This window comes from Cetorhinus maximus, chromosome 2, assembly GCF_964194155.1.
Source record: "Cetorhinus maximus chromosome 2, sCetMax3.hap1.1, whole genome shotgun sequence".
Lineage (NCBI taxonomy): Eukaryota > Metazoa > Chordata > Chondrichthyes > Lamniformes > Cetorhinidae > Cetorhinus > Cetorhinus maximus.
Window position 1 is genome coordinate 30,779,414 of NC_135880.1, and position 16,989 is coordinate 30,796,402.

General features: G+C 42.8%; 1 protein-coding gene across 1 annotated transcript in view; it reads right to left on the reverse strand.

Annotated features, from left to right (window-relative positions):
- Positions 1-14,251, reverse strand: part of LOC144693008 (long-chain-fatty-acid--CoA ligase 1-like) — a 135,914-nt gene extending 121,663 nt beyond the window's left edge. Inside the window, exon 1 of the mRNA XM_078562268.1 lies at positions 13,528-14,251. Coding sequence (XP_078418394.1) covers positions 13,528-13,547 — 20 coding nt within the window. The 5' untranslated portion in view covers positions 13,548-14,251. The remainder of the gene's footprint in view (positions 1-13,527) is intronic.
- Positions 14,252-16,989: the final 2,738 nt, after the last annotated feature.

A 16,989-nucleotide genomic window follows, 5' to 3' on the forward strand; every position in this document is an offset into this window, starting at 1 on the left:
ATCAAACAGTCAACTGGCAATTACTTTCCCCTTTGCTGTCACAGCAATAAACCTGCATCTTCTCATCTGTATTGTATAATGAAGCAATCAATTATGCATTGACTCATTGCAAATCTGCCATCAGCTGCCAGGACAGTATTGATATTGTCAAAGCAGCTATACAAATAGGATTAGGCAATTGCACTGTCCACTAATGGGACCTTGTTTGGGGGAGGGAGGGAAAGAAAAATAGTGGAACAAAGCTCCAGTAGTGTTCAAGGTCATGCACAGAGTGGACTTTATCAGCTTCCAACTGCTGATAGAGCTTCTATTAATTGGAAACATTATCAGGAAATAAAAGATGCCCTCAATTTACCATCCAGGATTTTAAAAAAGTAGGATTTGAATCCACTGGTTTCACAACAGCTATGCTTTTTACCAACTGCAATGCAATGGCAATTCAGAAGTAATCTTATCTGTATGTTGGATTATAATGATCAAGCCAGCAGCAGTATTATACAATAGGAATTAGCATAGCAACACTTGGCATGGCAACAAAACAACCTGTATTTATATAACATAATGAAATGACCCAAGGAGCATTATGATGCAAATTCTGACACCAAGGCAGATAAGGAGGTGGCAGGGCAGATGTCCAAAAGTTTGGTCAAAGAGGTGGGCTTTAAGGAATGTCTTAAAAAGGAACAGAGGGAGAGAAGTGGAGAGGTGTGGGCAGGGAAATCCAGAGCTTAGAACCTGGGCAGCTGAAGGCACTGCTTTTGAGGTGGAGCAATTAAATCAAAGATGCTCAAGAGACCAGAATTAGTCGAGTGCAAATATCTGAAGGTTGTGGGGCTGGAGGAAATTAATAACAGATAGGGATGGGCGAGGACATGCAGGCACAAAGATAAGGATTTTAAAAATCGAGGTTGCTTGACCAGAAACCAACTTAGGTCAACAAGCACAGAGATGATGGGTGATCAGGACTTAATGTGAGTAAGGATATGCACAGGCAGCAAAGTGTTAGGTGACCCCAAGCTTATGGAGAATAGAAGGTGGGAGACCAGCAAGGAGTGTGTTGGAATAGTCATGTCTAGAGCTAACAAAGAGATGAGTGAGGGTTTCAGCAGCAAAGAAGCTGAGACAGGGACAGGGTCAGCAGAAATTACAGAAATGGAAAGAGAGTCTTAATGATTGTGCTGATATGTGATCAGCAGCTCATCTTGGGGTCAAATATGGCACCAAGTGTGTGAATAGTCTGGTAAAGCTTCAGACTGTTGCCAGGGAAAGGGGTGGAGTCAGTAGCTAGGGAATGCTTTGTAGTGGAGACTGAAGACAATGGCTTCAATCTTCCCAATATTTAACTGGTGGAAATTTCTGCTCATCCAATACTGTCATAGGCTGCTAATTTAGCAAAAAGTGGATAAGTCAAGAGAGGTGGTGGTGAGTAGAGCTGTGTGTTGTCAGTGTACATGTGAAAACGAATACTGTTTTTGGATGATGGCAAGATGGGAAATAGGAGGGGGCCCAAGAATAAATTCTTGGGGGACACCAGAGGTAATGGTGCAGGTGTGGGAAGAGAAGCCATTGAAATACTCTGGCTATGATTAGATAGTTAAAAATGGAACCAGGTGAGAGCAGTCCCAGCCAGCAGGGTGATAGCAGAGAGGGGTCGGAGGAGGATGGTGCAGTCAACCCTGCCAAAGGTGACGGTCAGGTCAAGAAGGGTGAGGAGGGAAAGTTTATCTTTGTCACAGTCATGCAAGGTATCATTTATGACTGATAAGTGCTGTGGCGGGACTGCACCAGAGAGACCGAAACATGATAGAAGAGATCAGTGTAAATGGCAGAAAATACAATGCCAAATTCTTCTGACCAAGAGTATTATTCAGAGTAATGAAAAAAACAAGACCACTTAACATTAGGATGATAGATGAGTCTTAGATCATGCTTAACTATACCTGCTATAAGAAGCCAAAGGCAATACAGAGGATTTTGGCACCAAGTTACATTAATGATGGAAGTACTTAACATAAAAAAAGACAAAAACTGCAACAAAAAAAACTGGTAACATAGCACACACGTGTGGTAAGACTGAACTTCGGCATATTACAATTTTCTTTCACTGACGCTTTCAAGGTAAAGGCAACACATTAAAGTGCAGTTTACTGTCACTGCGTTTGACCAATGAGGCCCTTGTCATGTAAAGTTCTCCATGCCATGAACTTTACCTCACTCAGTTAAACTAACTCTGACAAATGAATAACTTCAAACAGAACTCTTGAACTCTGACTGAGTTCCACAAATAACACTCCCTGGTCTCTGGTCCATAGCAAATTTCATCCACATCTGTACCTCCTACATTTACACAAATTACTCCCTAAGAGACTGCGACTGATGTAAACATATGGTTCACAGGACAACAGTGTGAGGGGCAAAATCCACCAAAAACTATTGTTTTGGGTAGGGGATTGGGTGGAGAAATGTTAATGCATCCCCAGGTCAAGTATTGTAACACAAAAACAAAAATACCTGGAAAAACTCAGCAGGTCTGACAGCATCTGCGGAGAGGAACACAGTTAACATTTCGAGTCCATATGACTCTTCAACAATTCCTCTCCGCAGATGCTGTCAGACCTGCTGAGTTTTTCCAGGTATTTTTGTTTTTGTTTTGCATTTCCAGCATCCGCAGTTTTTTGCTTTTATCTCAAGTATTGTAATGTCAGCCTCAGGGTAAAATTTCCTTCAACTTACCCGATACAATGGCTTTAACTACGTCTACTTAGCAACAACATTTACAATTTTTATTTAGAGTGTTTAATCCTATTCTGGGCCAGGCATTCATTTGCCTCCTTTTTAATGATTTGCTGTGACAATCCCACACAGCCAGCTTTGTTCATGGGGAGGAAAAATCTTTTAGAGCTCATACAAGGATGATATGCACACAGGCTTGAAAGAATTTAACTGAATTCGTGGGGGAAAATGTAAACTTTAAATTTGCCAACAGATTCTCCCAGATGAGGGTGAAGTACAAACAGCTTCAAAATTCTAGACGAGGTCAGGAGTTCTGCCTCCACTCTAACTATATTGCAAAACCATGCATTAAATTTACACTGGGAAATTACACATTTTAATATAGTCATGTACAGGATTAATGGGTCTAAATTGTTTTACTCAAGTACAAAATTTTAAATATCCAAAATTTATTTTGGCAATAGAAAAGTTTCCTTTAATGTCACTACCTGTTTGGCAGCTGCTGTTTTGGGAAAGGTACTCGTAGTTTCACTCTTAAATTAAGGACATAAATATCACCTATTGAAAAGGTCCAATCAACACACCAGGTTTCTCAAGCCAAGGAAACTAGGGAAAAATATGCTACTATTCAAGAAAAAAACACATTCAGTTCTTGGCAATTACTTTAAAGTTTTAGGAAATGGTAACAGTATAAAACAGAACACATCCAATAAGCATGAAATGTATTGGTGAGCATTAGCAGCTCCCCACCCCCTTGCAGTTTCATGGAGATGAAGAATTTATTTCCATCTTGTATGGCACATATTCCTTTTGAATGGGGAGTGTAATAAAACTGACCACACAAAAAAGACTTTCACAACCTCCAGATGTCGCAAAACACTCTACAGCCAATGAAGTACTTTCTGAAATGTCATCACTTGCTGGAAGACAGCAGCCAATTTGTGCACAGAAAGCTCCCATAAACAGCATGTGATAATGAGCAGGTAATCTGTTTTTGTGATGTTGGAGATTTCAATGGTCATCCCTAAGAGTGGTACCATAGCACCACCACTGACCAAGCTGGCCAGGTCCTGAAGCACATAGCTGCTGTATGCCCAGTCTGGCAGATGGTGAAGAAACCAACAAAGGGGCTAAACCTACCAGACCTAGTCCTCATCAATCTGATACAGATGCATCTGTCCTTGACAGTATAGGCAGGAGTGACCACTGCTCAGTCCTTGTGAAGACAAGGTCCTGACTTCACACTGAGCATATCCCCCATGGTGTTGTGTGGCATGACCACTATATTAAATGGGATAAATTCAGAATAGATCCAGCAGCTCAAAACTGGGCATCCATGAGATGTTGTGGGCCATCAGCAGCAGGGGAATTGTATACAACCACAATTTGTAATCTCATAACCCAGTATATTGTTCATTCTAACGTTACCATAAAGCCGAGGGATCAACCCTGGTTCAATGAAGAGTGCAAGAGAACATGCCAGGAGCAGGGCAGGCATACCTAAATCTGAGATATCAACCTGGTGCAGCTACAAGGCAGGATACTTGCATGCCAAATGGTGGAAGCAGCATGCGATAGACAGAACCAAGCGATCCCACAACCAACGGATCAGATAAAAGCTCTGCAGTCCTGCTACATCCAGTGGCGAATTATGATGGATAATTAACTTCACAACTAACAGGAGGAGGAGGCACCACCAATATCCCCCATCATCAATGATAGGGGAACTCAGCACATTAGTGCAAAATACAAGACTGAAGCATTTGAAACCATCTTCAGCCAGAAGCGCCGAGTGGATGATCCATCTCAGTCTCCTTCTGAAGACCCAGCATCACAGATGCCAGTCTTCACGCAACTCAATTCACCCCATGTGACATTGACCTAGGTACCATAAATGACAATGGCAAACACAGACCTATCGACCCTGCACGGTCCTCCTTACTAACATCTGGGAGCTTGTGCCAAAATTGCAATAGCTGTCCCACTGCTAATCAAGCAACAGCCTGACAAAGTCATACTCACGGGATCACGACTTAAAGACAATGTCCCAGACACCACCATCACCATCACCATCCCTGGGTATGTCGTGTCCCACTGACAGGACAGGCCCACCAGAGGGAGGAAGTTGTCCAGGGAGCCTTCAACATCAACTCTGGACCCCATGAAGTCTCATGGCATCAGGTCAAACATGGGCAAGGAAACCTCCTGCTGATTACCATATACCATCCCCCTTAGCTGATGAATCAGAACTTCTTCATGTTGAACGCCACTTGGAGGAAGCACAGAGGGTGGCAAGGGTGCAGAATGTACTCTGGGTGGGGGCCTTCAATGTCCATTTAGTGACTGAGCTGGCAGAGTCCTAAAGGACATAGCTGTGAGACAGGGTCTGCGGCAGGTGGTGAGGGAACCAACAAGGGGGAAAAACATACTTGACATCAACCTCACCAACTTGCCTGCAGCAGATGCATCAGTCCTGGACAGTATCGGTAGGAGTGACCATCGCACAGTCCTTGTGGAGACGAAGTGCCATCGTCACATTGAGGAGACCCTCTATTGTGCTCTGTGGCACTACCATCATGCTAAATGGGATAGATTTTGAACAGATCTAGCAACTCAAAACTGGGCAACAATGAGGTGATGTGGGCCATCAGCAGAATAGTACTCAACCACAATCTGTAACCTCATGGCCCAGCATATCTCCCACCTCACCTTTATCACCAAGCCAGGGGATCACCCCTGGTTCAATGAAGAGTGCAGGAGGACTTGCCAGGAGCTGCACCAGACATACCTAAAAATTAGGTGAAGCTACAACACAGGACTACTTGCGTGTCAAACAGTGTAAGCAGCAAGCAATAGACAAAGCTAAGCGATTCCACAACTAACTGATCAGATCTAAGCTCTGCAGTCTTGTCACATCCAATTTTGAATGGTGGTGGACAATTAAACAACTCACTGGAGGAGGAGGCTCCTCAAATATCTCCTTCTCAATGATGGAGAAGCCTAACACATCAGTGCAAAAGATAAGGCTGAAGCATTTGCAACAATCTTCAGCCAGGAGGTTCCCAGCATCACAGATGACAATCTTCAGCCATTCAAATCACTCCACATAACAACAGGAAACAACTGAAGGCACTCGATACTGCAAAGGCTATGGGCCCTGACAATGTCCTGGCAATAGTAATTGTGCTGAAGAAATTGCCGCAACCCTAGCCAAGCTGTTCCATTACAGCTATAACATTGGCATCTATCTGGCAATGTGGAAAATTGCTCAGGTATGTCCTGTACACAAAATGCAGGCCAAATCCAACCCAGCCAATTACCAAGAGTGACTGCCTTGACATCAAGGCTGCATTTGACCATGTGTGGCATCAAGGAGTCCTGGCAAAACTGATATCAATGGGAATTGGGGGGAAAACTCTTCATTGGTTGGAGTCATACCTAGCACAAAGGAAGATGGTTGTGTTTGTTGGCGATCAATCATCTCAGTCCCAGGACATTGCTACAGGTGTTCCTCAGGGTAGTGTCCTAGGCCCAATCATCTTCAGCTGCTTCATCAATGACCTTCCATCATAAGGTCAGGACTGGCGATGCTCACTGATGATTGCACATTGCTCAGTACCATTCGCAACTCCTCACGCACTGAAGGAGCCTGTGTCCATGTGCAGCAGAACTTGGACAACATTTAGGCTTGGACTCATAAGTGGCAAGTAACATTCACACCACACAAGTGCCAGACAATGATCATCTCCAACGAGAGAGAATCTAACCATCTCCCCAAGATATTCAATGACATTACCATCACTGAATCCCTCACCATCAACAGGCTGGGGGTTACCGATGACCAAAAACTGAACTGGACTAGCCATATAAATACTGAGGCTACAAGAGCAGGTCTGAGCCTAGGAATTGAGATGAGTAATTCACCTCTTGATTTCCCAAAGCCTGTCTACCGCCTATAAGGCACAACTCAGGAGTGTGATGGAATATTCTCCACTTGCCTAGATGAGTGCAACTCCAAAAACACAAAAAGCTCGACACCATCCCAGACAAAGCAGCCTGCTTGATTGGAACCCCGTCCATCAGGAGGGAGGCGGTGGCATAGTGGTATTGTCACTGACTAGTATTCCAGAGACCCACGGTAATGCTCTGGGGACCAGGGTTCAAAACCACCATGGCAGATGGTGAAATTTGAATTCAATAAAAATGTCAAGTCTTCTGATGATGACCACGAAACCATTGCCAATAGTCGTAAAAACCCATCTGGTTCACTAATGCCCTTACGGAAGGAAATTTGCTGTCCTTACCTGGTCTGGTATACATGTGACTCCAGAGCCACATGGACAATTAGGAATAAGCAATAAACTCTGGCCTAGCCAGCGATGCACACATCCCATAAACAAATTTAAAAAACCCTAAGCATTCACTCTGTCCACCACCAATACATTGTAACAACTCACAAAGCCTCCTTTGACAGAATCTTCCAAACTCACAACCTCTATCTCCAAGGGCAGCAGACACTCCAAGCCACACAGCATCCTGACTTGGAAATGTATCGCCGTTCCTTCACTGTCACTGGATCAAAATCCTGGAACTCCCTTCCTAACAGCACTATGTGTACCTATACCACATGGACTGCAGCAGTTCAAGAAGGTGGCTCACTACCACCTTCTCAAAGGCAATTGGGGAAAGAGTTATAAAAATAAAAATCGAAGTAAATTTTTACTTCACAGCTACAAGATGTCAGAATATTTCATTTATACAACTCGACAAATGCTCATCCCAAATTAATTTGCCATTTAATGGCCACTTCAGTTCTAAACATTATGATAACAAAATGAAAAGCTCAATATGTTTCATGCCTTAGATGATGGATACACGTGCTCAGAAATGGTTTGCATTTCACTTCAAGCACCCAGTATCGGTATTGAGCATTTGCGTAATTGCATTAAAACACCCCTACTACATTTTCCTATTTCCTCAAACCAGCAAGATAGTAGCAATTAGTGTTAAATTAGTGTCAGTTTTTGCATTGTGTAAACCAAATGCAAAGACTTTTCTCAACACTTACAGCCAGTAAAGGATACTTTCATCCCAACTGTTGGTATATCTGACAAAAGCAAAACACTGTGGGCGCTTGAAATCTGAAGCAGAAAATGCTGGTCAGCAGGTCTGGCAGCATCTGTGGAGAGAGAAAGAAAGTTCTGAAGAAAGGCCCTTGACCTGAAACATTAACTCTGTTTTGCTCGCTATAGATGCTGCCAGACCTGCTAAGTATTTCCAGCATTTTCTGTTCTTATGTTTGACTCTCAGCCCCATAGATAAAAGGTCGTTAAGTATCCATTCACCTTCCAAAGTATTAGAAAGTCAACGTCCATCCTTACATCAGCAAAGAAAAACTAAGCAGCTGAACGAGAGAGTGTCCCAGACAAGCAAAGATTCCATTCCATGTCATCACAGAAGCAACTAGGGGTCTGACATCTGTCAGTCAGAGAAGATATTCACAGCCTATTTGATGTAACCCTCAAATAAGTTTCAACGGTCAAAGCAAATCATTTCAATCTGTCAAAGGCTATCCTCCACGACCAACAAGACGACCAACACTCACTTTCTGCACCAAGTAGAGCAACACGGATGCTAAATAAATATTCTCAACTACACCTGTCCCCTCCTCATCACTTCCTTCCAAAAAAATAGGTTTTCTCCAGAAATTGGTTCATTCTACAAAATCACTTTCCTCCTCTTTTTTTCCTCATGCCTTGTAAATTGCTTCGAATGAGGTGAGCTTTTTTTAAAAAACAATTGCTGCACGCCAAGGTTTTCCCCCATTCTTGTTCTGTCCAAAGTATGACTAGCTAGCAGGAACAAACATAATACTTCTGCCCTCAATACTACAGTCATCAGATGCATTCCGTTAGTTACACTAACTGTGGAAAAACCTTTTCAGTTATTTAAGACTGGGACTGTTGTTATAGGAAAGAAGGCTCATTGTAAGTACCAAATAGAGCAGTAAAACATTGCGTAGAAGCATATCATCTATAGAAATTCACTTTTAGAACCACAAAGTGCTGAAAAGACTTCCAGACTTTTAATCTGTGCAGAAGGTTCTATTTTTAATAGTGACACAGTATTCCTCTTCTGGGCAGATCTCATGACAACGATTTGTAGTGCAAAAAAGAACTATTTTTATGTGAAGAGCTATGGTCACGTGGACAGATGAGAGAGGCTGGGGGTTCTCCCTGGATAAGAGAAACTCAAGAAGGGCTTTGAGAGAGGTGTTCAAAATCACGAGAGGCCTGGACAGTGTAGATAAGGAGAAACCGTTCGCACTGGCAGAGGAAATTGTGAAACAAAAATACATCAATTTAAGGTGATTAGCCAAAGGAACCAAAGGCAACATGAGGAAAAACTTATTTGACACAGTAAGTGGTTATAATCTGGAAAGCACGGAGAAGTTCAATCATGGTTTTCAAAAGTGAATTGGATATGCACCAGAGGAGAAAAATCTGCTGGGCTACGGGGACAGGGCAGGGGAGAGGAACTAGTTAAATTGCTCTTGCAGAATGGCAGCATGGGCTCACAGGCCAAAAGGCCTCCTTCCATGCTGTAACCATTCTAGGACACCAAAGAAACATGGAATACAATGTGGGGAAGTTTGAGGTCATGCACTTTGGTAGGAAGAATAGAGGCATAAACTATTTTCTAAATGGGGAGAGAATTCAGAAATCTGGAGTGCAAAGGGACTTGGGAGTCCTAGTCCAGGATTCTCTTAAGGTTAACTTGCAGGTTGAGTCGGTAGTTAGGAAGGCAAATGCAATGTTGCCATTTATTTCGAAAGGACTAGAATATAAAAGCAGGGATGTGCTGCTGAGGCTTTATAAGGCTCTGGTCAGACCACATTTAGAATATTGTGAGCAATTTTTGGCCCCGTATCTCAGGAAGGATGTGCTGGCCCTGGAGAGGGTCCAGAGGAGGTTCACAAGAACGATCCCAGGAATGAAAGGCTTAACATATGAGGAACGTTTGAGGACTCTGGGTCTATACTCAATGGAGTTTAGAAGGATGAGGGGGGACCTGATTGAAACTTACAGAATACTGAAAGGCCTGATAGAGTGGACGTGGGGAAGATGTTTCCATTAGTAGGAGAGACTAGGACCCGAGGGCACAGCCTCAGAGTAAAGGGAAGACCTTTTAGAACAGAGATGAGGTGAAACTTCTTTAGCCAGAGAGTGGTGAATCTATGGAATTCATTGCCACAGAAGGCTGTGGAGGCCAGGTCATTGAGTGTATTTAAGACCAAGATAGATAGGTTCTTGATTGGTAAGGGGATCAAAGGTTACGGGGAGAAGGCGGGTGAATGGGGTTGAGAAACTTATCAGCCATGATTGAATGGCGGAGCAGACTTGATGGACCGAATGGCCTAATTTCTGCTCCTATGTCTTATATCTCATGATATATTGTCAGAAGGTCTGCCTGGACTCAGTTGGTCGCACTCAGCCAGAAAGTTGTCAGTTTGAGTTGCACTCCAGAGACTTGAGTACAAAAAACCTAGGCTGAAACTCCTGTGCCGTACTGAGGGAGTGCTGCACTGTCAGAGATCCCTCCTATCAAATGAGATGTTAAACCAAGGCCCTATTTGCTGTCACATGGACATGAAAGATCCCATGGCACTATTTTGAAGAACTAGGGAGTTCTAGGCCAATATGTATCCCTGAATCAGTATCGCTAAAAAAACAGTTTATCAGGTTATTATCATATTGCTGTTTGCGGGAGCTTGCTGTGCACAAATTGGCTGCTGTGTTTCTTACATTATACCACATCAAAAGTAATTAATTTGTTGTGAAGTGAATTGGGAGATCCTGAGGTAGCGAAAAGCATTTTTTAAATTGCTAGTCATTCTTCAATGCCCGCTCACAATTTAAATTTCAAATTTGTACAGAGGATTAAAAAGGTGACTGTGATTAAAGGTAAATGGCCTAGGGCATGTCATTAAGCAAGGTATTTTATGATCTATTGGGTTTTGAGAGGTTATGTTGATGTAATTATGCTATGTCTCAATACCAAATGATAATACACCCGTTTGGCCTGCACAGAAGCTCAGTTGCATCAATTACACCATTGAGCAATACAAACAACTGGAAGAAATGCTTACCATAAACTAACTTCATGTGGCCACTGTAGCCACCTCAAACGTCCACCTTTAAAGTTTCAGGATTACTCACAAAATTGAACACATAAATACACAAAGATATGACATCACATAGCTTAAGGAGTCACAATACAGTAAGACAGGCAGCTAAACAACTCCCCAGCCAATGTGGGCTAAAACTGCCTAATCCTAGGTAACAGCAGTACACAAATGGGGATACAGCCAAAACGTGTACATGTCTATGACTCCTCCCCACAATCCCATTTGAAATGCAAGTTGGTCAGCGTTTGGTGCTACTGTTCTGTCATTGTGAATCTACTCAGCCCTGCAAATCCAATCTCTTAAGCCACTCACATACCAGATATTTAAAAAGGTGCTTTTTACAAATCGCAGAATGATACATCACAGAAGGACACCATTTAGCCCATAGTGCCAGCTCTTTTGGTCTCTGCTACAAACTTTATTCCTTAGCTACTGTACTGACTCCATCCCTCTTCCTGGCAGCTGTGTAAGACTAAACCAGACAGTTCACAACCTTGATGTTATATTTGACCCAGAGATGAGCTTCCAATGACATATTCACGCCTTTACTAAGATCCCCTTATTTCCACTTCCATAACATTGGCCAACTCAGGCCCTTGCATCAGCCCATCTCTGCCCTCATCTCTGCCATTGTTATCTCTAGGCTTGACTATTCTAACACACTCCTCCTAGCCAGCCTCCCACACTTATCCTTTGTAAACTTGAGGTCATCCAAATCTCCGCTGCCTATATCCGAACTTGCACCAGGTCCCATTCACCTATCACCCATGTGCTCACGAACATACACTGCCTCAAGGTTAAGCAACAGCTTGATTTTAAAATTCTCATCCTTGTTTTCACACCCCTCTCTATTTCTGTAATTCTCTCCAGCCTCACAACTCTGAGATATTTGCACTTCTCCAATTCTGGCCTCGAACATCCCCGATTTTAATCTCTGCAACATTGGCAGTTGTATTTTCAGGTGCCTGGGACTTAAGCTCTGGAATCCCTGCCTAAACCCCTCACCTTCCTGCTTTAGGGCAGACCTTAAAGTCTACATCTTTGACCAAACTTTTAGGCTTTGTGTACTAATATCTCCTTATGTGGCTCAGTGTTTTATAATGCCCCTGTGAAGTATCTTGGGATGATTCATTAAAGGGGCAATATAAGTACAGGTTGTTGTTTGAGAGAGCTATCTGATTAGTTACATTCCCCTGCCACTCCCCATAGTCCTGCATATTTTTCCCTCCAGTATTTCTGCAATTCCCTTTTCCACAACCCTTTCAGGCCATGGATTCCAGATTATAACAACTCTCTGCGCAGAAAAACCTCATTTCACTTCTGATTCTTCTCCTAACCACCTTACATCTGATTCCTCTGGTTACTGAGGCAACCTGTGGAAACAGTTTCCCTTACTTATTTTATCAAAACCCTTCATGATTCCAAACACCTCTATTAAATCTTTATTTAACCTCCTCTACTCTACCAAGAACAAATGCCATACTCAAAAGATTTAAGTAAACCCTACACTGCCCCATTATAAATGTAGCACAGCTTCCTAAATCACAAATTAACATGTCCACATTTTATGAGGTGACTACTTTATTGTTCATCAGTGTTGCACAACAAACTTGTTTCGTGTTCATTATTGCATCAATACAGATTAGTCATGTATTTGCAAAAAAAATTATTAGCCCTTGCTCCTGAGTACTAATATTCGCTCAATATTAAAGATTCTGAGTACATGGGTTGCTGGAAGCTTGACAATATCAAACTCATACAAGTGATTGATTAAAATAGTTTTGATTAGAAGATCCCTCAAAGGAAATCCCAGGGCAAGTCAGAGGTTTTATAAATAGGAATGCGGTGCCAAGCAATAATACTTGGAACACTGATTTATCTTTACTGAGGGCAGTGCATTTCTGGAACGTGAGAACGTTGGGAAGAAGATGCAAAGTCTGCTGTATCATGACAGGACTATCTTGAGGGGGGTGTAGAGGCTGTAAGCACTCGGGCGGAGCGCCTAAAATCCCAATATCACTTAAAAGGTGGGTTGTGGAAATGGGGTAGGTGCGGAATTTGGTGAAAGTGTTATAAGGGGTTTTGAGAACCAAGAGATGGTGCCCATCTGGGGAGGGTATAATTGGATTATTTTTGAAAGGGCAGAGAATGGCAGATTCAGGGAGGGGTTGGTGGGATCTGTCAGCATTGTGGAAAGTAGGATCTAGCAGCTTTGTCAGGGAAGGACAATGGATCCCAAACTGCTACTTTTGAACAATCAGACCAAAACTGGCATTACATTCCTGTCAGCACTTATGTTTGAGCTGCCCAAATACCACCCCACCCCACCTCACCAATAATCACCAACGCTTCCCCCCCGCCCTACCCTGCTGACCCCACCACTGATCATCACGGTTATTTCATTATCCGTCAGTTCCAGGCTTTCCATTTCTACCTTTAACCAAAGATACACCATACATACTTACGTAAAAGTTGATCTCGGGTAAAAGTTGATCCCCCGGCCCCGATTCCCACCTCCGACTTTTGACCTAAAACACTGGAATTTTTCATAGGGTCGACCGTAGCTTTTCAGGGATCGGGTGGCGTTGTGGTTAGTAATTACTTACCGGTAATTACCACGGTTCATTAAAAGGCACACACAGGAACCTTTAGATTTTCTCTGTCAATTCTATCAGCAATCTCCCAGCCAACGAGCAGTACCACATGATCTATCACTATGCCTTTGCGAAAGAATAACAATTACGCAACTCAATTTAAACATCAGGAAAAAAAAGTGGTTAACAAGCATTGGGTCATATTGTCACCCGCACACACATCCGACTGTATGTCCTCAGAGCAGCAAAGAAAGCTGGTATTCCAGAATTCAAGGCCAGTGCAAATGGTGCACAAGATTCATGAAAAGGCATGATTTAGTACTCAATCAGAAAATGGGAATTTCACAGCACCTGCCACCTAAACGAGAAAAATCAAATTCCAATGAACTGTCATGAGACATTGCAGAAGAATGCGTATTGTTTGGCCTGCGTTGGAAATTAGGATGAAACAGCAACGAATTTCAACATACCAGCAAACAAGACTTTACCAAGATTGATGGAAAAAACCATCCTTGTAAAGACGACTAGCCACAAAAAGACACGGATCACAGTGGTTCCATTTTGCAAGGCGTGTGGCACAAAATTAAAGCTAATGGTGGATATTCAAGTGTAAAGCTCTCCCCCAAGGAGAAATTTCAGAAAGACGCTGTTGTCCATGTTCACAAGAAAGGCTGAATGGATGAAAGTGGATGGATGAACAGATCAAAGAAATATGGAATCTGAGACAAGGAGGCCTACACACAAAAAAGAATTTTACTTGTCTGGGATATGTTCGAATCCCAACTTGTTGATGATGTAGTCTGTGATGTGAGATCAACTAACAGCGATCTGGCAGTTATTCCCGGTGGTCTTATGGAGTGTTGTTCAACCTTTGGTTGTATGTATAAATAAACCTCCAAGGACAGTATCCAAAATACTATGTGGTACAATTAGATGTTGGAGTGATGGATTATTTCCATGACACTTTCATGCACAAAAACACCCCAAAATTTAATCAAAACAAAATGGATGTAGAAGCGCAAGTGGAGTTATTAGCTGGGGTGGTCACCAAACACTTGATTAAAGAGTTGGGAGGGTCTTAAAGGAAGAGAGGATATTGGCGAGGAATTCCAGAGCACAGGGCCCAAATGGCTGAAGGCGTAGCTGCCAAATGGTGGGATGGAAGGAGGGAAGATTTACAAAAGCCTTCAGTTAGTTAGGAGAACAGAGAGCTCGGAGCACTCGAAAGAGGTTACAGCGATAAGGAAGGATCAGGCATGGAAGAATTTAAAAGACAGATGAGAATTTTGAATTTGAGACATTGGGGAATGGCAGCAAAATAAGGACAGGGGTCAAAGAAAAGCAGGACTTGGTGCAGGATATGATATGGGCAGCAGCTGATGTTAACAGAAGGTGGAGAATGGGAGATAGTCCAGAAGAGCATTGAAATAGTTGAGTCTGGAGGTGACAAAGTCATGGATATGGGCTTTAGCAACAAGTGGGCCATACTGATTCAAGATGGCTCCTGCTCATCCCAAATTGCCCTTGAGAAGGTGGTGGTGAGCCACCTTCTTGAACTGCTGCAGTTCATGAGGTGTACATACACCCACAGTGCTGTGAAAGGAGGGAGGGAATTCCAGGAGTTTGACCCAGCAACAGTGAAGGAATGACAATAGATAGTTCCAAATCAGGTATTCCTATGTACCCACTGCCTCTGGTTCTTCTAAATGGTAGAGGTTGTGGGTTTGGAAGGAGCTGGCAAAGGAGGCTTTAAAGCATGGAAAGGAAGATTTACATTTATATAGCACCTTTCATGACCACCAAAGCAGTTTACTACCAATGAAGAAGTTTTTTTTGAAGTGCAGTCACTGTTGTAACGTAGGAAACCTTCGTGACTTGCTGAAGTCCATCTTGTAGATGATATGTACTGTATTCATGGGGTGCCTGTGATGGAGGGAGTGAATGTTTAAGGTGGTAGATGGGGTGCCAATCAAGCAGGCTCCTTTGTGCTGGATGATAGAGCTTTTTGAGTGTTGCTGGAGCTGCATTCATCCAGGCACGTGGGGAATATTCCATCAAACTCCTGACCTGGGGAGTCAGGAGGCGAGTTACCCACCACAGAATTCCAAGCCTCTGACGTGCTCTTGCAGCCACAATATTTATATGGCTGATCCAATACAGTTTCTGGTCAATGGTAACTCTAGGATGTTGATAGTGGGGGATCCAGCGATGCTAATGCCGTTGAATGTCAAAGACCTATGGTTAGGTTCTCTCTTGTCGCAGATAGTCATGGCCTAGCATGTGTAGTGCGAATGTTACTTGTCACTTATCAGCCCAAGGCTGAAATGTTGTACAGGTCATGCTGCACGTGACTACGAACTGCTTCATTAGCTGAGGTGTTGCAAATAGAGCTGAATACTGCAATCATCAGCAAACATCTCCATGTCTGACCTTGTGGTGGAGGGAAAGTCATTGATGAAGCAGCTGCAAATGTTTGGGCTTAGGGACATTGCCTGAGGAACACATGCAGTGGTGTCCCTGCACTGAAATGATTGGCCTCCAACAACCACAATCACCTTCCTTTGTGCCAAATATGACCTCAGCCAGTGGAGAGAGATTCCCCCTGCTCCCCCCAACCACGCTCCCCACCAACCCGATTCCCATTGACTTCCATTTCACTAGGGCTCCTCAGCGCCACACTCAAGTAAAATTTTGCCTTGATGTCAAGAGCATGTGTCATCCAAGATGCCAGACATGATGTCTGAAAGCAGAGAGGCAGTGGACAGTTGAGAGAGGTGATGGAGAGATAGAACTGGGTGTCAGAAGTTGGCCCCATGGTCTTCAGATGATGTTACCAACAGTTCATGTTGCTTTTAATTCTCTCTCTCTCTCTCTTCCTCCCACCCCCCATTTGATAATTTCACAGCAATTCCTATAAGTGGGTCTTGGCCCTTGTAAGTCAGGCATTATTGGATTAATAATTGTTGTACTTGCAATAATGTGCTTCTGAATGATGAAGTCTCATGTGAGGCTACTATAGCCCCTTCAAAACAGATTCAAAAGCTAAAACAAACAAAACAAAAATGTGAAGTTCAATTTACTGTAACTATAAAACAAAACACTAATAACCTAACAATGTTTTGTGAGATATAAAGAAAGCAACTGATACTGAAAAACGGTCACTGATTAATAAATTTAATCTGTCTTTGTCTCCTCATACCATTTTCAGGAACATATCTTGCAACTATCATTTCTATACCAAAGTAGCCCCTAAAATATCTGACCAACTCCAGTACTGTTTCAAGTGTTTCAATTTCAAACTCAGGTTTTCAGATAATAGGTAACGACAGTATTTTCACAAATCAAACTGACAAATGCTATATGTATATTGGCAATTGGGAGCTGTGAGGGGAAAAAAAAGACACCATTTTTGTCTGTATTTCCATTTTGTTCCCTACATTTCTTACATACTTCACATTTCACAGGCAAGTGTAA